Source organism: Nerophis lumbriciformis, linkage group LG22, assembly GCF_033978685.3.
Source record: "Nerophis lumbriciformis linkage group LG22, RoL_Nlum_v2.1, whole genome shotgun sequence".
NCBI classification, from domain to species: domain Eukaryota; kingdom Metazoa; phylum Chordata; class Actinopteri; order Syngnathiformes; family Syngnathidae; genus Nerophis; species Nerophis lumbriciformis.
Genome location: NC_084569.2, coordinates 23,532,062 through 23,554,308, shown reverse-complemented (window position 1 = coordinate 23,554,308; position 22,247 = coordinate 23,532,062). Strand labels below are relative to the sequence as shown.

Below are 22,247 nucleotides of genomic sequence, written 5' to 3'. Positions count from 1 at the left end.
ACTGCCCCTGATGTCCACGCGATGCTGCAGAGTCTTGTCAACCAAGACGGCCCCACAGCATCCAGAGCCTTAAGGAACTCCGGGCGGATCTCATTTATCCCCGGGGCCCTGCCACCGAGGAGCTTTTTAACTACCTCAGCAACCTCAGCCCCAGAAATAGGAGAGCCCACCACAGATTCCCCAGGCACTGCTTCCTCATAGGAAGTATTCCCTCTACCGATCCACAACATCCGCAGTCGAGGTCAGCAAAGCACCATCCTCACCATACACGGTGTTGACAGTGCACTGCTTCCCCTTCCTGAGGCGGCGGATGGTGGTCCAGAATCGCTTCGAAGCCGTCCGGAAGTCGTTTTCCACGGCTTCCCCGAACTCCTCCCATGTCCGAGTTTTTGCCTCCGCGACCGCTGAAGCCGCTCACCGCTTGGCCTGTCGGTACCTGTTCGCTGCCTCAGGAGTCCTATGAGCCAAAAGAACCCGATAGGACTCCTTCTTCAGCTTGACGGCATTCCTCACCGCCGGTGTCCACCAACGGGTTCTAGGATTACCGCCACGACAGGCACCAATTACCTTGCAGCCACAGCTCCATTCAGCCGCCTCGACAATAGAGGTGCGGAACATGGTCCACTCGGACTCAATGTCCAGCACTTCCCTCGTGACATGTTCAAAGTTTTTCCGGAGGTGGGAATTGAAACTCTCTCTGACAGGAGACTCTGTCAGACGTTCCCAGCAAACACTCACAATGCGTTTGGGCCTGCCAGGTCTGTCCGGCATCCTCCCCCACCATCGCAGCCAACTCACCACCAGGTGGGGTTCGGTTGAAAGCTCCGCCCCTCTCTTCACCCGAGTGTCCAAAACATGAGGCCACAAACCTGATGACATAACTACAAAGTCAATCATGGAACTGCGGCCTAGGGTGTCCTGGTGTCAAGTGCACATATGGACACCCTTTTGCTTGAACATGGTGTTCGTTATGGACAATCTGTGACGGGCACAAAAGTCCAATAACAAAACACCACTCGGGTTCAGATCTGGGCGGACATTCTTCCCAATCACGCCTCTCCAGGTTTCACTGTCGTTGCCAATATGAGCGTTGAAGTCCCCCAGTAGAATGAGGGTATCACCCGGGGGTGCACTCTCAAGTACTCCCTCGAGTGAATCCAAAAAGGGTGGGTACTCTGAGCTGCCGTTTGGCGCGTAAGCGTAAACAACACTCAGGACCCGTCCACCCACCCGAAGGCGGAGTGAAGCTACCGTCTCGTCCACTGGGTTGAACTCCAACGTGCAGGCTCTGAGCCGGGGGTCAACAAGAATTGCCACCCCAGTCCGTCGCCTCTCACTGCTGGCAACGCCAGAGTGGAAGAGAGTCCAGCCCCTCTCCAGAGAACTGGTTCCAGAGCCCTTGCTGTGCGTCGAAGTGAGTCCAACTATATCTAGCCGGAACTTCTCCACCTCGCGTACTAGCTCAGGCTCCTTCCCCCCCAGGGAGGTGACATTCCACGTCCCAAGAGCTAGCTTCTGCCGCCGAGGATCGGACCGCCAAGTGCCCTACCTTCGGCTTCCACCCAGCTCACATTTCACCCGACCTCTATGGCCACTGCTACGGGTGCTGAGCCCATTGGAGGGGGGACCCACGTTGCCTCTTCGGGCTGTGCCCGGCCGGGCCCCATGGGGACAGGCCCGGCCACCAGGCGCTCGCCATCGTGCCCCAACTCCGGGCCTGGCTCCAGAGGGGGGCCCCGGTGACCCGCGTCTGGGCGAGGGAAATCTGAGTCTCGGTTCTTGTATTTCCATAGAAGTCTTCGAGCTGCTCTTTGTCTGATCCCTCACCTCGGACCTGTTTGTCTTGGGAGACCCTACCAGGGGGCATGAAAGCCCCCGGAAAACATAGCTCCTAGGATCATTGGGACACGCAAAATCCTCTTCCACGGTAAGGTGGCAGCTCAGAGAGGAATTCTCCTCCCCAAAAATATTTCAAAGTGTAATATTTGATGTGAAGTAATTAGAGCCTTTAATAGGTCAATCATTCATAACAACATTGATTTTGATTCATTATTATTTTTCAAAGCATTGACAGTTTTAAATAACTTATTTTTGTTGCATTTCACGTGTTTGCTCTTTTATTCCACTTTTTCACGTTTTTTAAAACGTTGTTTTAATATTATTTTTAGAATGTGATGCGGTACGTTAAAAAATAACACATTTTATAGAACACAATTATAGTTTGACAAGCAGAAAAAAATATGAAAGACACAAGTAAAAAACAAAAAACACTTTTATCCCGTTTTGTGTGAAAAGGAGTGTGCAGCATGTAAAACGTCTATTGATGAATGTATTCCTAGCCCCTTCCTGCTCAGTCACTGATATTAGCCTTAGTGTTGAGCTTTTAAGATTTAAATATTTAAAAATTAAATTTTATGTATTAATTATGTTAAATGTGTTATTTTGCACACAGAAAAATATCTAAATAGCGTATTTCACATTAATTTGTTGTAGTACAAAAAGTGCATCAAATTAAGTTCTAGTTTGAAAAAAGTCAAGTATTTCTAAATTAGAAATTAAAATAATGAATAATAAAACCAATTTTAAAAAGTGTGAAATAATAAAATACAATTCTGCTTCGGGCCTGCTTTTAACTTCAATAAATACTCTTGGTGACAGCGATGAGCTGAGGAGTTCTTTCTTGAATTCAATATTGCTTATCACCTTTTTTATCAAAGTGCTGGCACTTGCAACTTTCTTTGGCCCCATGGTGGCTAATTTGCAGTCTCAATAATAAAAAACAACAACTAGAAACTAAGTCACCAACCTGTGGGGTTGTTTGTTTGGGCACTCGTGTAACACAAAACACTAGTTTGTTACACCCCATGTTCTGGACACACGATGGCAAAAGTCCGGGTATAAAAATTAAAGTATCACTCTAACAAATCTATATTTTTACATTATCTTATAATTTTGTCATGAATATTGTTAAACCTTGTTGACAGAAATATATTTTAGTTTGTATCTTATTGAGATTATAACCAGCATCAACAAATTTGAGGCAAAAATCACAAACTCTCTTAAAAAATAAAAAGTATGGGTATCGGTGATACTGACTCTGTACTGGTATCGGATCAGTACCAACATTTGCAGTATCGTCCAGCCCAACTATCTTGCGCCACCCACATCCGGGTCACAGGGCTTAGTAACTGTTGGTTTCACTTGGTACAGCCCAAGAATTTCAACACATGCCCGAGCACACCACAAGTGACAAAGCTCGGTCTCTACAAATGCCTGCAGGGAAAAAAAAGTATTTCCAAAAAAAAACCCAGCAGCATTGCTTAAAAAGAAGAGGACGGCAGGTTCAAGTGCAATGAGCAATAAATTGCGCAACAGTAGACTGGGTTGGTTGTCATGTGGTCTGGCCAATGTATGATAGAAAGATATGGTTTATTACTATACATGAGAACATGTTTCTTCTTCTCAAGCAAGGTACAAAACTAGAAAATTCCTACGGAAATTTTAAAGGGCCTGCTATACTTCTAAGATGGCGCCGAATGTCAAAATTTGTGATTTTTAAGTTTAAACATACAAAATAGCATACGACATTAGCATGCCAATGTTAACATGGTGGCATAGGACAGTTTAGTGTACTTCTAAGATGGTGCCAAGTATTAAAATGCACTATTTTTAGGTGTAAACATACACAATTAGCTAAAAAGCTAGCTCACAATATTAGTATGCTAACATTAGCATGATGGCATAGGACAAGTTAGTGTACTTCTAAGATGCCGCCAAGTATTAAAATGCACTATTTTTAGGTGTACACATACAAAATTAGCTGAAAAACTAACTTACAACATTAGCATGCTAACGTTGGCAGGATGGCCTAGGACAAGTTAGTGTACTTCTTAGATGCCACCAAGTATTAAAATGCACTTTTTAGGTGTAAACATGCAAAATTAGCTGAAAAACTAGCTCACAACATTAACATGCTAACATTAGCATGATGGCATAGGACAAGTTAGTGTACTTCTAAGATGCCGCCAAGTATTAAAACGTACTATTTTTAGGTGTAAACATACAAAATTAGCCAAAAAACTAGCTCACAACATTAGCATGCTAACATTAGCAGGATGGCAAAAGACAAGTTAGTATACTTCTTCGATGCCGCCAAGTATTAAAATGCACCTCTTAGGTGTAAACATACAAAATTAGCTAAAAAGCTAGCTCACAATATTAGCATGCTAACATTAGCATGATGGCATAGGACTAGTTAGTGTACTTCTAAGATGCCGCCAAGTATTAAAATGCACTATTTTTAGGTGTAAACAGACAAAATTAGCCAAAAAACTAGCTCACAACATTAGCATGCTAATGTTTTATGTATCCAAACAAAAGTGCTCCACAAATAATTAGCTTCACTAGAACAGAGAACCTATATAGTGTACCTGCATTGGCGCTGGTTTGGGATGACTCTCGTTCCAGAAGACGCCCTTGTCCACAGTGGGACTGCAAGACCTCTGAAAAAAGAGAAACTCAATTGTCAAGACGAAAAAAATATTTTGCTGTAACTGACTAAAAGTCAATAGTGCAAAACAACTCAACATGAGCCAAAAACTACTACTGGCTCTGATTTAAAGGCCCGTAAAGTCTTCCTGTGTCCAGGCACTTGTTTCCTAAAGTTTGTATACAAAAACAAAACGACATGCATAAAACGTTAGCATGCTAATATAACAGATGTAAGCATACGTCATACTTGCCAACCCTCCCGGATTTTCCGGGAGACTCAATTCAGCGCCTCTCCCGAAAACCTCGCGGGACAAATTTTCTCCCGAAAATCTCCCGAAATTCAGGCGGAGCTGGAGGCCATGCCACCTCCAGCTCCATGCGGACCTGAGTCCGCTTTCCCACGATATAAACAGTGTGCCTGCCCAAACACATTATAACTGTAGAATGATCGAGGGCGAGTTCTTGGTTTCTTATGTGGGTTTATTGTTAGGCAGTTTCATTAACGTCCTCCCAGCGCGGAACAACACACAACAACAGAAGTCATGTTTTTGTCTACCGTAAAGCAGTTCGTCTGCCGTAAACAGCAATGTTGTGACACTCTTAAACAGGACAATACTGCCATCTATAACATCAATGACATATACGGCTTTTAGAGAGTGCAGTGCACAACTGCGCACACAACAAGCCTTGTTGAACAAGGAGACGAAGCAGAAGAACGAAGAAGATACAGCCGTGGCGACGCCAACGACGAGTAAGATGAAGAAATACGCTTTGTTGCACCTTTCCTGCCTGAGTCCGGCGATTAGTTGCAAATCTTGCTTTATTGATTGCTTGAACACAGCCAATCCAACACAAAACAAACTCGTCCCCGCCCGCACTCACGCTACCGCTCCCTCTCTTCTCTCGCCCACACACTCACTGACGTCACTCACCTCACATGCTCACCTATTAAAGGGCCACACACACACATACGCTACTCTCATAACAGCTTGTAAGTTCCAAGCCGCAGCTGCGATTGGACCTGGATAGCCTCCGGGAAGAAGTAGTGGACTACCAAGTGCTTGGTACTGAAGATCAACCTCAGGAAGCAAAGATTGACCGGTTTTGGGCCATGCTAGGGAGAGATGGAAGATTCCAGACTCTAATGCATTTGATGAAAGCACTTTTGTGCGTGCCACACATCAATGCATCATCAGAGAGGGTGTTCAGCATGGTTAGAAAAATAGTGACAGAGAATAGAACAAGGATGGACAATTCAACCCTTAACTCAACAATGAGTAGATGAGTGTTATGTGTGTGTATACGTGTAAATAAATGAACACTGAAATTCAAGTATTTCTTTTATTTATATATACATATATATATAATAAAATAAATATATATATATATATATATATAGCTAGAATTCACTGAAAGTCAAGTATTTTTTATATATATATATATATATATATATAAAATACTTGACATGGTGAATTCTAGCTGTAAATATACTCCTCCCCTCTTAACCACGCCCCCACCCCACGCCCACCCCACCCCTCTCCCCCCACCTCCCGAAATCGGAGGTCTCAAGGTTGGCAAGTATGGCACACGTTCAAGATGGCGCCAAGCATCAAACTGAATAATTTAGGTTTGAACATATACATTCAGCTAAAAAGCTAGCATACAACATTGGCATGTTAACGTTAGCATGATGGCATATGACAAGTTAATGTACTTCTAAGATTGCACCAAGTATCGAAATTCATGATTTTAAGGTTTAAACATGCTAAATTAGCTAAGAAAGCTAGCAAAAAACGTTAGTATGATGGCATAGGACAAGTTAGTGTACTTCTAAGATGGCGCCAAGTATTAAAATGCACTATTTTTAGGTGTAAACATACAAAATTAGCTAAACAGCTAGCTCACAACATTAGCATGCTAACATTAGCATGATGGCATAAGACAAGTTAGTGCACTTCTAAGATGGTGCCAAGTATTAAAATGCACTTTTTAGGTGTAAAAATACAAAATTAGCTGAAACACAGCTAGCTCACAACATTAGCATGTTAACATTAGCATGATGGCATAGGACAAGTTAGTGTACTTCTAAGATGGTGCCAAGTATTAAAATGCACTTTTTAGGTGTAAACATACAAAATTAGCTGAAAAACAGCTAGCTCACAACATTAGCATGCTAACATTAGCATGATGGCAGAACTTATTAATTTTTGTTTTGTAGATTAAAGTGTTTTATATCCATCCATCCATTTTCTACCGCTTATTGTATTGTTGCTAATCAATATAAATGTAATATAATTTATTTTATTTTATTTTTCAGTATTAAATGGTTCAAGTCGGTAAAAAGGTTTATAGTTAAAATAAGGATACTTTTTTTATTTCAGGCAAATTGATGCCATTTAAATATTTTCTGTGACAGACCAAAAAACAATGTTTATAACGTTATTTGTTGTAAGTTGATTTCTTGTTTTCTTTAATGTTAAGAAGGACACCATGACAGGCAGAGGTGTACGTATAACAATTTCATTGACAAATTATACAATTTATAGTCTTAGCGGTTAGTCAGGGGGTGGGGGCGCAAAATGTTTTCTTCTTCCTAAGAGTAGGTGATAATTGACAAGCATTGCTTTAAGAAATGTCATTTATTTGCCGCTATTGAGGCGAGGATTAGTGACTCGCACTGCGGTGGGATGTTATCCGCTAGCTGGCTAGCGAGGACCCCACATTGTGTTGAGGAAGCGATGGTTCACCTTTTTTTGGGACACAGCTGGAATGTGTCATCAGCATGTATAATCTGACAGATCTATCATTTATATCGTCTACATCAGCGATTCTCAAACTGTGGTACGGTAGTTGGGCTTCATCTAGTGGTACGCCAGAAAATCAATTAAATATTCAAACACAGTGTTACTGTTATTACATATACTTGTTAAATAAAACCTCTATAATTTAAATATTATGGTGCTAGTTGGAAAGTGTTTTCTGAGGTGGTCCTTGGTGAAACAAGTCTGAAAACCACTGGTCTATATATTGAGCAACCCTACAGAAGTATCAATATTTTAGTAAATTTAGCCATTTTTATGTTTGCAAATGCCTAATTTAGGCCCAAAATACAAAGAAAATGCTTAGAAATATATATTTGAGCCAGTAGAGTGAAGCCGCAAACTTCCAAGCGTAGTGTGGTGAGGGGCGACTGTACACCCTGGACTGGTTACCAGTCAATCACAGAACCCTCATAGACAACGGACTATTCACGTCTGTGTGCAATTCGGAGGGTCCAATTAACCAAACATTTTTGGAAAATTTGGAGGAAGCAGAAGTATCTTAAGAAAACCCACACAAGCATACAAACGCCACACCAAGACACTCCAATGAACACTGGACCTCCTGACTGTTCGGCACACAAGACTGCTGTGACAGGTAAACCAATACGCTAAGAGTAATCCATCCCTACCTGCAAGGAAGTAGAGGAGTGAGCCCGCGATAAATACCCACTGCCACCATAGTAGCGTTCCTTGTCAGTTTCTCCAGTGTCTTCCCAGGCTCTGAAGGGATGGTTGGTGAGGGAGTGGCTAAAGCAGCACAAATAAATTGTGACAAAGAGTTATACAGCACATATTCCATGGCAGTGGATTTGCAAGTCTAACCTTGCTGGTTTGAAGAGTTCCTGTCTCCGGGAACGCTGATGATTCTGAGGCATGTCCATGTAGCTGCTGTCCTCCTGCTGTTGAATAATCTTTACCTTGGGCAGATCAGCAATCCTGGCATATTCTCCCTTGTTCCTATCTGTGGCCACTACCGACGGCTGGCCTGACTCTGAGGAATCCATGGAGCTCTGTGAGAAGGTATGGCTTTGCATTTTAATCTGAAGTGTAGGTGAAGGGCTCCGTGCACGGTCACAAGGTCCTCTGTCCTTGGGAAATTGGTTTTCAAGGCTTTGTCCTCTTACCTGAGATCTAACGCTACCAGGGCTGTCCCTAGGAAATTGGTTTTCAAGGCTTTGTCCTCTGACCCGAGCTCTAACGCTACCAGGGCTTCTCTGCGTTTGTAAGATGTTGGAGGGCGTTCTGTTTCCTGCTGCATTCTGCAGGGCAGGAGAAGCAGCGCGGGATAACGAGGAACTGCGCAGCGAATGTGCTGATTGCTGCCAGGAGCGTGGCGAGTGATTGGGGTCCGATTTTGAGTAATCGTTTCTTCTGTGCAATGAACGACTGGCGTTTCCTTTGGTGGAATTTCTGAGGACGGAGTGGGCTGGAGACGCACCGGTGGCATTTCGAGACGGGGAAGCGTTACGGCTGTTGTGGTTCTTCCCCTTTGGAGAGCTGCTAAGTTCACTATTATAAAACGAGGCCTGGTGAGGTGCACTGTAGCATTGCTTTGATGATGAAGATATATGGCTTTGCCGGGCTTTTGCTTCGGATCTACGAAGGATAGACTGAGTGGGAGATTCATAACTTCTCCTTGATGGAGAAGTATTTCGACTTTGAGGACCATTAAATGAAGCGCTGCTATTTTCATTTTTTCTAAGTGAATACTGACCAGGAGTTTTAAAGGACTTTCTTTCAGGACTTCGTTGACTGCGACCAGTTGTACTGAATTTTTTCTCGTGAAGTTTTGGTTGACTTGATGCGTCATAACCAAGTCTGGTCGGAGACGTGGTAGTGTTTTCGTCCTCTTGACTATTACGTGAATTTCCTGCTGTTAGGTTTCGCATGAGAGCCTGACTCTCAATGTCGTAACCTTCTCTTATCGGGGAACCGCATCGTCCATGATGACTTCGTTCATCCAGCGATGTCATGGAATCTGATTTACGAAGACCAGATTGGCTAAATGAACTGGAAGCTCTTCTTGGCGGTGAAGACCCACGAGTGCCATAACGACTCTCTGAAGGTCTCCGAGATGGAGAGCTTGTACGATTGTTGAGCCTGTGCAAAGAACTGCTTCTGTTTTCAGTTGGGCAGAGTGACATTCTGACAGGTGAGGAGCTCCTGCTATTAGGACCATGACCACTGTGCGAACCACTTACCTCTGTTTTTCGTAAGGCATTTCTAAATTTAGAGACTGTATTGGATTGGGATTTGACTGAACCAGCGAATGATTGAAAGTTTCTGGGCAAAGTCCCAGATTCTACACGTTGCCCATGTGCTGCTTGCAAGGAGCCTCTTGATCTTGAGCCCATACCCTTGGACCACTCTGCACCATCAAGGGGATGCCCTCTGAGGGCGGAAGGAAACTCACCACCCCTCAATAAAGAGTTTCCACGTGCAGGGGAAGAAGAGCGAGATTGTAGAGCTGAGCTTAGCCTTGAGGAATCAAAGCGCCCTGACTGTTGATGGGAAGAGCTGTAATTAGAGTTTCCTCTGTCGTACGACCTGGTGTAACCTTTTGGTCCAGTCGAGGCTAGAGACTCAGCTATCTTAAAAGGAGTCGGGCTCGGAGAACGAGGGCCTAGCTGTGCTTCCACCTCAACAGCAATACCATAGGGGTCTAGAGGAGGGATTTCCACAGGCAGATCGCTATCCAGAACCTCTGGCACCTGCCTCTCAGAGGCCACACCCAGATTAGGATTTCTAAAGGGGATCGTATCTTTGGGCTCAATGTTTTTGCTGCTAAAGACCTGATGTCCTCTCTCAAAATAGCGAAATGGCCCATGTGGGCTGTTATCGCGTAGAGAATGGGCACTTGCTGCCCTCCCTAAGGAGAAGTAGCCACTTTCTCGCTTCTCTTTGTCTTCTTTGAACCCTGGAAGAAAAGGGGAGTTAAAGAATGTGTCAAAAATAGTATAAGGAGTGGTGACACTAAGAGAAAATACTAAGCACAAAGGTTTCCTGACACAAACTGAGCTAAATTATGGTACTGATGAGGACACCTCAGGTGGTGGCATCACAAGTATTGCCAGGTAACAAACATTTTGGACTGTAACTGGATATGCTGTAGAATGGTAAAGTCCAAGAAGTCAAAGGTTTACGGAAGGCTCAGACGTAAAGGACTCATAATCAGAACATGACACAGTGGCACCTCAACTTACGAGCTCAATTTATTTCACGGCCAAGCTCGTATCAGCGCCACCTATTGAAATGAATAGAAATCAATTTAATCCGTGCTTGCCCTTTCCCCAAAAGTCCACCATTCAACATATAACATCCCTTTTAGAAAGAAAAACTTACTTTTAGATCAAAAAAACATTGTACGAAACTCTCAATCACAGGACCTACTTTGTTGGTATTGGTAACTGTGTTTCAGACCAAATGGCTACAGGTTATATTCGGACACGTGATTTTTTAACAGAAGGAAACAAAGTGGTGGGCCACCAAACCAACATGGGTACTATGCAGCAAACAGAGTGCGACCTATCTGAGTAAGCAAGGGGTCCAGATCTTACCACTAAAAGCAGATACAAACAAAAAAATGCAACCTTGCAATGGAATAGATTCCTATACATAATCAAAATAACATTTGTCGAGTGATCTCAAGGATTATTGCGTTGGTCGCAATCCCAGACACGGTGAACTATCTGATGTACCAAACGTCAGTTTACACCACAAAACAGATGAAAACTTGGAAAAGCAAAGAGGTCTACAACTTCTTTGTGTGTGGATGGGTCAAGGATATTGGTATCAAGACTCTCCCGGAAAAATATGCATCGTTTTTGCTCGGGTTCATGATTTGACTTTGCGTCTGCAGCTGATGACTTGTTGCTGTTGTTGTACGGGCCGTTACGAGTTGTGTTTTCCCTTGTCTTTATCAATATATAACTATAACTGTCAACATTGTGTATGTGCTGAAAGATTCATTTATGATTGTTTATGAAATCATAACTATAGATGTCAACATTGTGTATGTGCTGAAATATTAATTTATGATTGTTTATCAAAATCTAACTTTAGATGTCAACATTGTGTATGTGCTGAAAGATTAATTTATGATTGTTTATCAAAATATAACTATATATGTCAACATTGTGTGTGCGCTGAAGGATTCATATATGATTGTTTGTGAAAATAGAACTATAAATGTCAACATTGTGTACGTGCTGAAAGATTCATTTATGATTGTTTATGAAAATATAACTATAGATGTCAATATTGTGTATGTGCTGAAAGATTAATTAGTGATTGTTTATCAAAATACAACTATCAATGTCAACATTGTGTATGTGCTGAAAGATTCATTTATGATTGTTTATCACAATATAACTTTAGATGTCAACATTGTGTATGTGCTGAAAGATTCATTTATGATTGTTTATCAAAATATAACTATAGATGTCAACATTGTGTATGTTCTGAAAGATTCATTCATGGTTTATCAAAATACAACCATATTTGTCAACATTGTGTGTGCTGAAAGATTCATTTATGATTGTTTATCAAAATATAACTATATATGTCAACATTGTGTATGTGCTGAAAGATTCATTTATGACTGTTTATCAAAATATACCTATAGATGTCAACATTGTGTATGTGCTGAAAGATTAATTTAAGATTATTTATCAAAATATAACTATAGATGTCAACATTGTGTATGTGCTGAAAGATTCATTTATGATTATTTATCAAAATATAACAAAAATGTCAACATCGGGTATGTGCTGAAATATTCATTTATGATTGCTGTCTTTGGTAAACACTTAACTCTTTCAGGTTTTGCTTACACTTGATTTTTTTCATTTAGACTCGCCGAGTTGGTGCGATACGTAACAGTCATAGCAAAAATGGGTTTTCAAACTCCAGCTAATGCGAAGCTATAATGTCTCCTATCACAACCACGCAGATGACACTTAGATCTAGGGCTGCACGATTTATCAACACTGTGGTTTAAACAGTGTTGGGTTAGTTACTGAAAACCAGTAACTAGTTACAGTTACTAGTTACCTTATTTCAAAAGTAACTCAGTTACTTACACCAAAAAGTAATGTGTCACTGTGAAAAGTAACTTGTTACTTTTTTTTTTTTTTTTTAAGGCTCCCATTAATGCTCTTTTAGCCTTCATTTCAGTACTGTTATTGCACTGGAGAATAATACAATCTGTTGATCACCTTGACATGCATTTGCATCACTGAACTCTGCTAAGCAATGTGGTCTACATACAACACCCAAAGACAAAGATATGTTACAAAGGGCCAATTTATTTCAAGCCAGAACAAATTGACAAAACTATTTTAAATAGCTGCAACATAACATACATAAGTAACAAACCGAATAATAACAACATAGCTGTAAAGCTGGCTTCACCCAAGGAAGGCACACATGACATACACAAAGCCTAACCAGGCATTTTTTTCTCTCAAGGAATTGTGAAATAAAATCATGTCTTCAGGAGATCAACACTGTACTGAAGCCCAGAACACTCTACGCATTTCCCCAGTTTTAGTATAGAGATAAGGAAAGATTGGCTTGGCCCACTAGGATCCCTCTTTATGTTTGTGAACTTTATAGTCTATACATTTAGTGATATGATAATCAAACACTCTAGAAGTCTAGAATGAAAGAGCAACAGTATATAAGAGAATTGACAGAGTTTGTGTACCTTTAGTGCTGAATGATGAGCAAAGGCAGAGTTTGGCGTGTTTTCTTTAGCTTGCTTTCCATTTTTATGTACTCACTGTCCAGGGGCCATTTGCTGTTTGACGCCCGGTATCATGCTAATTAGCTGCCTGAAAGCGGGTGACTCCACCGTAGAAATAGCCTGCATGTCTTCTAGCACATACGCTGCAATGGCTCTATCAATGTTGTCCTGGCTAGCAGTCCCTCCGTTAAAATCCAGCCGCTGTTGCTTAGGTGGAAGTGGAGGTGAAGTGTGTCTCTCTTTACTAGCTTCGTCTAAGCATGTTGCTTTTGTAGGTGTTTCAGCCGATTTGAATTGCTGTTTTGGGCAGTAGATAGGATCTTTGATCCAAGACACAACTTACATTTAACTAAAATGTTCTTTTCTTTGTGCTCGAAAAAAGAAAAGTAGTGAGAATATCTCTATGTTAAGAAACTCGATTTCGGCTCGGCCATGATGTCTTGTTAGTAAACAACGACACGACCCCCCTCCTCCACGCGCCTCTTCTCTTCTCCCTCTTGTGACACAGAAAGATTCAGAAGGACGACACTGCAGCGTTACAGTAACGCGTTACTGTAACGCCGTTAGTTTCGGCGGTAACTAGTAATCTAACGTGTTATTTTTTATATTCAGTAACTCAGTTACCGTTACTACATGATGCGTTACTGCGTTATTTTACGTTACTTTTTATGTAGTATAAAGTGTGTTTTATCGGAGCGCTGCTGAGTCATCGTTCTGATTCTTCTTGTGTCACAAGCCGGAGAAGAGAGAGAGACATGCGCTCTGTGTGTGTGTGTGTGTGTGTGTGAGTGTGGGGAGGGAGGAGAGGGAGGAGAGGGAGGGAGGGGAGGGGGGCGTGTCTGATAATGGCGGAGCCAGAAGTCGAGTTTGCTAACATGGAGATATTTTCACTACTTTTCTTTTGTCGAGCACAAAGAAAAGAACATTTTAGTTAAATGTAAATTGTGCTTTGGATCAAAGATCCCATCTACTGCCCAAAACAGCAATTCAAATCTGCTGAAACAAGCTACAGAAGCAACATGCTTCGACAAAGCTAGTAAAGAGAGACAGAGACTCTGATGCCACTTCACCTCCACCACCACCATTTAAGGATTAACTCTGCCTCTGCTCATCATTCAGCGCTGAAGGTAGACACACTCTGTCAATCAATGTTCCCTCTAATTGTTCATGTGTGTGAGCAAACGCAAAAACTCCCTGAGCATTCAGTGGAGCACATGTGAGCAGTATCAGATGTGCACACTGTGGCTACACCAGCAGCACACCTGTCCCAAACCTGACTAAATAACAACTTCAATCTCCATCCATCCATCCATTTTCCTACCGCTTGTCCCTTTCGGGGTCGCTGGAGCCTATCTCAGCTGCATTCGGGCGGAAGGCAGTGTACACCCTGGACAAGTCCCCACCTCATCACAGGGCCAACACAGATAGACAGACAACATTCTCTTATTATTATAATCAAATGACAGCAGTCATTTCCATTTCTAATATAAGTGTTTAGGCCCACTTACAATGACAATAGCAACAAATATTGTTTTTCATGAACTGCGCACTTGTATTGTTTGTCTGGGTGGAGGTCCTGCTTTGGAAATAATTTGCACCCCTTTCAGACATTGCATTTAGTTCACATTAAAACATTCACATGTTGCACAATGTAAGCAGGGGATCATGTGTACATTCCTGCAACTTCCTGTTTGTAAAAAATATATTTTTATTAGTATTTATTTAATATACTAACAGCATTTAATGATTAATATTTATAAATTAAGATTCCTAATAAATGACACTAGAATAAGCACACATTTGATTGGTAAATCATAGAGTAACGTACCTGGAATTACACTTTATGTGTGGTGTTGGAGTTGTCCGACTTTTTGTGTGGCTGTAAACGCATCACTGGCTAAGTGCCATATGTGCATGTGTTGGCGCAAGTAAGAAAGCGGGAGCGGCTGCTGTTAATATAACAAAGTTGCTTTTGGTCTGGTTTGTACTGCAGAAAATGACCACTTTTGCTAGATGTCATTTTTTTTACTAATGTTTTGGTGATGTGTTTATGGCCGACAATAAAGAGTTTTGCTCAGTAAAGTGATGGATGGAATTCATGTCCTCAAAGCGTCTCGACAGACGTTACAATATTTGAACAATGATGACGAAAACGGTTTTCTCTGTTGTGTCCGTGTCGTGTCGAAAATTGTTATGCGCTTATTTTTTTATTTGATTTTGTGCATGGCATAGATTTGCCGTGCGCAGAGGACGCTTGAGCAGTGCGCAATTGCACAGGCGCGCTCCTGAGAGGGAACGTTGCTGTCAATTCTCTTATATACTCTTTCATTCTAGACTTCTAGAGTGTTTGATTATCACATCACTCTAAATGTATAGACAATAAAGTTCACAAACATAAAGAGGGATCCTAGTGGGCCAGGCCAATCTTTCCTTATCTCTAAACTAAAACTGTGTAGAGTGTTCTGGGCTTCAGACATGATTTTGTATCAGAATTACTTGAGGAAGAAAATGCCTGGTTAGGCTTTGTGTATGTTGTGTGTGCCTTTCTTGGTTTACATCTATGCTGTTATTATGCTGTTTGTTACTTATGTACGTACGTTATGTTGCAGCTATTTAAAATAGTTGTCAATTTGTTCTGGCCAGAAACAAATCGGCCTTTGTAACATATCTTTGTCTTTGTGTGTTGTATGTAGACCACATTGCTTAGCAGAGTTCAGTGATGCAAATGCATGTCAAGTTGATCAACAGATTGTATTTTTCTCCAGTGCAATAACAGTACTGAAATGAAGGCTAAAAGGGCATTAATGGGAGCTTTAAATAAAAAAAATAAAAAAAAATAAAAAAAGAAGTAACTAAATAGTTACTTTTCACAGTAACGCATTACTTTTTGGTGTAAGTAACTGAGTTACTTTTGAAATGAAGTAACTAGTAACTGTAACTAGTTACTGCTTTTCAGTAACTAACCCAACACTGCCTGCGAGTACACCTGCCCTACTCCCAAGTGGTACCCAAAATACTGTACTTCCCTGCGGCCAACTGCACACTTCGCCGGGTTGGCGGTGAGCCCCGCCTACCTTAGAGAGTCGAGCACTTCCCTCATCCGCCGCATGTGTTCTTCCCAGCCGCTACTCTGGATGACAACGTCATCCAGGTAGGCGGCCGTGTATGCAGCGTGAGGGCGCAGTACCCGGTCCATGAGGTGCTGGGACGTGGCGGGCGCACCGAACAAGCCAAACGGAAGTGTTACAAATTGGTATAAACCTTCCCTGCAAAAAATGTTCTATAGAATCTCTATAGAAATATATAGAACGCTATAGAATTTCGTCGGAATTTCTTTAGAACTGAAGATTCTATAGAATATGTATTCAAAATTCTATAGAAATTCTATAGACATCAGCTTCATGTGCTGGAAGGTCTTTTCACTGTTCTATAGAGCTGGGAATTCTATAGAATATCCTATAGAAATTCTATAGACATTACATTATCTGATGAAAAGTCCATAGATTGTTCTATAGAACTGGGCATTCTATAGAATGTCTAACAGAAATTCTATAGACATTACTTTATCTGCTGAAAGGTCTATAGATTGTTCTATAGAACTGGGCATTCTATAGAATGTCTAACAGAAATTCTATAGACATTATCCTTTATCTGCTGAAAGTTCTATAGATTGTTCCATGGAATAAAATTCTATAAAATGGCAGCAGCGCTATCACCATAGCATTGATTAATCTCATTAAGTTGATTCACCAGACTTGAGCTTGTTTTTTGAACAATGCAGGATGTCTCCCTCAATTATGAAAATGTTAATTTTGTATCATTCAAAATTGTGAGGTGTCATTTCAAGGCGGACACCCAGAACTTCGGCAGACTTTATTTTTAAAAGTATATTTATTCCAATAAATCAATTTATTTTTATTTTTAGAGTTTTTGAGTTATCTATAAGTAAAAAGTGTGAATATTTTCGTAACTTACTTTTTTATGTGATAAAATTAATTTTATTGGACTTCCAACATAAATTGATTTAGCAAAACTCAGTTCAAAGGTTTAAATCAGACCTAAAACGTCAGGACCCGCCCACGTACCTGCATGCAGCTGTGGAAGAACAAGCCCAGACACGTTTCTTCACGGAGCCCAATAGGAAAACACTTTACCGAACTCATGTAAGTAACAATTTATATTGTTAAAAGTCAGTATTTGCCAGGATTTAAATGTATACATTTTCAAAAGCATGGTTCAATGTTATATTTAGTTTACTACTTTTCCCGCCGTAACATTACAAACCCCCCCCCCCCCCCCCCCCCCAAACACGATAGATAGAACTGCTCTCGTTTTGTTATAAAATAACAAAACTGTTTTAAGGCTGCAATCACAACCAAATTCATGTATAGTTGGTAATAATCGCGTTGTATCAATGTTTCTCATATCCGACACTAATAAGTGCGAATATGTTTCAAATCAACTTTTTTTTTTTTATTATTTATTTTTCCCCTTCGCGCTTGCCGTAGTTGCAAAGCAGATTTCGCGGGCAGTTTGAGTTGGTGATGGCGGCCACAACGTCCATGTTGACTTCACTCGCTCTTTCTAAACTGCTCAAGTCACGTCGGAGTTCATTGACGGTAACTTTGTTGGCTTAAACATCACATTTAGGTTTCGGGTCTTCTAGGCGCGATGCGAGACGTCACAAGCGGGCTAACGTTGAGCCAAACAGCAGCTTCGAGGCACGGGCGGAAATGGTGAGCTAGCAAAACTAGCCTCATTTATTATTATTATTAGCATTATTATCATCCCTCCATTGTTTGTAACGTCAGGCTTGTGTGATCACACAGAGAAGGAGTTTGGCCCCCAGTCAGGTCGCCAAACGGAAGCAAGGGGAGGATGATCATCGAGACGAAATATAGTATATTAACCACGAGCGGTTCTCGAGAGAAGATGAATGGAGAAAATTGGGACAGTGATGAAGAAGTCCAAGTTCCATGGCCACTCAACAAAGCAGGAGGAAGGAAGCAGTCACAAACCAAATACGTGGCAAGAATTCTGAGATTTGGTGGTAATTAATAAACAGTTGAAAACTTTTCAATTCAATTCAGTAAAAAGTATACGTTTTACCAGAAGTACATATAAATATAGATATATTTAATATAGATATATTTAATGTACTTCTGATTTTACACTTTGAACTTTCGACTTTGTTTATGTAAAGTTAAATTTAATTAATATAATTTTTTTTCTTCCATGATTGATAGTAATTTCTCATCAGTGCAGCCCTGGTATACTGAATGTTTCAATCTGCAATGCTGAGGTGATTGTCATGATAGTACAGACTTAACCTTGACAATTTTTTAATATGGCTGTAAGCCTGTAAATAAGGGAAAGTAAGGTGAAATTTGTTTCTCGCTGAGGTGAATTTCTGAATCATCAGAACTGTAGGTATACCAAAGTAATTTAGTGATAACAATCTGCTGCTGAAATGTATGACTAACTGTACAGTTTAATTTAGCTTAATGTGGCACATATTTGTTTTTACACAGAAGACACACGTGAACTGACGCCATATTTGAAAGCCGCTCAGGATGGCAAGGATGTACCCCTTACTGGTGATTTGGAATATGGCAGAGGCAAGAGAAACAAACAGCCAAAGTCTTGGTCATCAGACAGTGAGAGCAAGGATGAAAGTGTTGAGGAGACTCTATCTGACAGACAGCAGGTACTTTTATTTCAGTGGTGTTGTCGCGATATGACCGAAATAGTGTTGAAAGCGACGTTAAACGTTAATTCACTCACTCACTATTTCAGTGGTGTTTCAACTGTGTGAGGTTTTGTAGGATTCAATCCCATACTTTTGAAGTACCTTGTCAGTTTTTCTTTATCATAAAAGTTAATCAAATCATGTTTCATTGTAGGCTTTAAAGTTATTGAATATTTTGATTCAATTCGACCAACTCAGACAGAATAATATTCAAGACAAATTGAGGTGTTGACAGACTTTCTGCATGTACTCGAAAATCTATCATTTCTGCAAACATATTTCTTCACTTCAATGGCATATAAAAGAACTGAACACGTTTTCTTGTTAATCTTGATTTTTCAGAAGAAAAAGAGGAAAGTAAGCCGTACAGCTGTGGGATATGATGCTCGGGCACAATTGAAGGCCCAACTTGCTGCTGTGAGTACATGAATAGAATAGAATAGGATTTTATTGGTTAATCAAAGCACCCTCTCGAGGCAAACAATCACAAGTGCCTAGCATTCATTTGAAATCGAGGACGTAAAAATTGCATCCCTGGCAACTGGTTTAAAACACAAGTTTATACTTTTACTTATATGAAAATAACACTACAAATACCTGATGAACAGTGCCTACTGTGTGAATGGCTTACTGCTACATGTACATGTAGCATATTCAAATTAATGTGCCTACAAGGTTGCTTATACATGTAAAACTTATATGGTGCTGTCAGGGCCGTATCCAGGACAAATTGCTTCCGGAAAACATATGAGCGCCCAAATTAATCATAATACAAATTATTTCATTTGATTTACTATTTTGACATTTTCAGCTGGGAAGAACTTCACCGAAAGATACATGTACAGAAATGGAATCCCTGAAGAAGGAAGTCCTCCAGTTGAGAGAGGAAAACAAATCCCTTCGAGATGCATTGAGGGTTGTTGAAGGTAGGTTTTCTTATTCTAGAAGTATGTTATTGTAATTATCATAGGTTGATGGAAAATATGCTTATATGTCGATGTATGAAATAACTTTCTTATTACTGTATTTTCATCTAACTTTGGCCTACGGGTATTGTCGTCATGTACGGCTGTCCATCCGTCACCGCAATATTTACAGAATCGTTTCATGTACGGAAACCAAACTTGTTACATCTATTTATCTTAGTGTAACAAGAAGCCTATCGAAAATGAGTCGTCTCGGACAATATTTTCCAGAGTTATGCCCCTTTTTTCCAATAAAAATCCATTTATGATTTGGGATAATTTCAGAACTGTTGCATATACAACATCCTAAGTTGTGATGTCCTCCCCTCTAAATAAGGGGAGGACATATGGTGTTTGTTTGTCTGTCTGTCCGTCCGTTTTTGTGTGTTTCTCTTATATTAGCAAGAGTTACGTCCCTTCCTTCTTGATATTTTGTCTCAGCTGGATATCTGATTAATACTTGACCGACAAATATTAAATCTTCGCGTGGTCAGGATGAATTAATATATATGGTTATATATATTTTTCATCTTTGATTGCTTCCTTACCATGTTTCCCTTGACTTGAACAAGATTCCTATCAAAATACCCTTACATTATGATAGCTGGGGTTAGAGCCGAGCGGTTTGGATATCGCCAGCTTCATGTTATTAATGTATTTTTTTTTTATTGTGTCTGCATCACAATGTACTTTTTTCTATTAAAGGACTTCCTGGCCTGCTAATGAAGATGGACGACTTATCACGTCAGGCAACAATACTATCAGCTCGACGTCCTGCTGTCGCTCTGCCAGAGAGGAGCTGGCCAACAGCAGCTTGACAGGAAAAAAATCCAATGCTTTTAAGGATAAGCATGAGAAACCAAAACTGGATGACAAGAAAGTGTCTGCTATTATTGGTGAGTATAAGTTAAATCAATCTGATTAAAACCATATCCACATCAGGGAAGTGGATCTGACCCTTTTCCTATCTCCAAGTCGTTCCGTGATCGTTTGGCATGAAGTATAGATATCCATAGCTTCCAGTCTGCTTGGTCCATGAATTGACTGCGAGATGTTCGTTTTGACAGATTTATAGGCATGGGTGGTCACATTAGCTTTGATCTCGTCGGAAACCAACATCAAGTGACTAAGCAAAAACCGCAGCGCACGGATATCTACACCTTTTTCTCGTTTGATATCTTATATCGGCATTCTCCGCCTTACTATTTAACAACTAGCGTCGGGAATTTCCGTGAGTTCTGCTGCAAGTTGAGAAGTGAACGACTTTTAGATAGGGAATGTGTCAGATCCCCTTCCCGATGTGGATATGGTTTCAATCAGATTGAAGTTAAATATTTTTATTAGAATTCTATTAATGCACTTTCGTGATTGTTCGAACGCCATTGGGGACACCCATCAAGTACACAACAAGATTCACAAGATAGTGAAATCCTGAAAATAATTTGAAAAATATTTCACACACTGAATGGATTTTCTATATAGCTAATGAATAGTGTCAGAATTTGATACAGATTTGTTGCAGTTCGTAAAGCCTGGCATGATTGCACCACATATGATTTTGTGTGCGTCAAGCAGTGCAAGTGCCTTACAGCATAGAAACGCGTGATATGCAATGTATGCAGTGTGTTGACTATCCATTGCATTGATTAAATGATAGACATCACTCTCTTTATCGAGCTGAAAAATGCCATAGTGTAACTCATTGCATGACAGCTAGTGTCTTGGTGTCTGCAGACACTAATTCTGGTATATTTTATTGATCTTTCAGATTTTGTGAAGAAGCTCCATCCCTCAAGTGAAGCAAATGTGATAAAGAAAATCATTGGAGTGAAACTGAACATTGCGCAGAAAATGGGAAAAAAAGAAGGCCTCAGAAACAAATTCTGCTGGACGTCTAGCCGTCTCTAACAGTCGGGGAAGCGCGGTGATCATGTTGATTTATGCTGCTGACATTTATTTATTACGTCAAGATTTGAGTTACATGTATATAATAAATACAAGTCAACATTCATTCAACTGCAATATTTGTCTTTCTCCATTGCCAGTGTTAGACCACAGATTTTGTAGAATGCCTGCCCAATCATTTCTACATCATTCTGAACCGTATTCCACAGAAAGCCATTCCATAGGAGCCTGTTCTATAGAACTACTCTTTAGAACTTTCTTCTATAGCACTATTCTTTAGAGGAGATCTATAGAACCATTCTTTAGAACCCTGTTCTATAGAACCATTCTTTAGAACCATGTTCTTTAGAACCCTGTTCTATAGAACCATTCTTTAGAACCCTGTTCTATAGAACCATTCTTTAGAACCCTGTTCTATAGAACCATTCTTTAGAATCCTGTTCTATAGAACTTCGGTCCTAAAGTTCATTAGAAATTCTATAGAGATATTCTTTAGAAATTCTATAGAACTTCGGTCCTAAAGTTCATTAGAAATTCTATAGAGATATTCTTTAGAAATTCTATAGAAC

General features: G+C 40.5%; 2 protein-coding genes across 2 annotated transcripts in view; one reads left to right on the top strand and one right to left on the bottom strand.

The window, feature by feature from the left end:
• Positions 1-10,363, bottom strand: part of triobpb (TRIO and F-actin binding protein b) — a 111,618-nt gene extending 101,255 nt beyond the window's left edge. Inside the window, exons 1-3 of the mRNA XM_061973556.1 lie at positions 8,136-10,363; positions 7,943-8,060; positions 4,431-4,502 (exon numbers count right to left, since the gene is read on the bottom strand). Coding sequence (XP_061829540.1) covers positions 4,431-4,502; positions 7,943-8,060; positions 8,136-9,667 — 1,722 coding nt within the window. The 5' untranslated portion in view covers positions 9,668-10,363. The remainder of the gene's footprint in view (positions 1-4,430; positions 4,503-7,942; positions 8,061-8,135) is intronic.
• A 7,094-nt stretch (positions 10,364-17,457) lies between these two features.
• Positions 17,458-21,708, top strand: LOC133615175 (uncharacterized). The gene is made up of 7 exons (XM_072915701.1): positions 17,458-17,795; positions 17,889-18,109; positions 18,591-18,766; positions 19,151-19,225; positions 19,620-19,734; positions 20,479-20,669; positions 21,542-21,708. The coding sequence occupies exons 2-6, from the start codon at positions 17,938-17,940 to the stop codon at positions 20,589-20,591; spliced, it is 651 nt and encodes a 216-aa protein (XP_072771802.1). The 5' UTR covers positions 17,458-17,795; positions 17,889-17,937; the 3' UTR covers positions 20,592-20,669; positions 21,542-21,708.
• Positions 21,709-22,247: the final 539 nt, after the last annotated feature.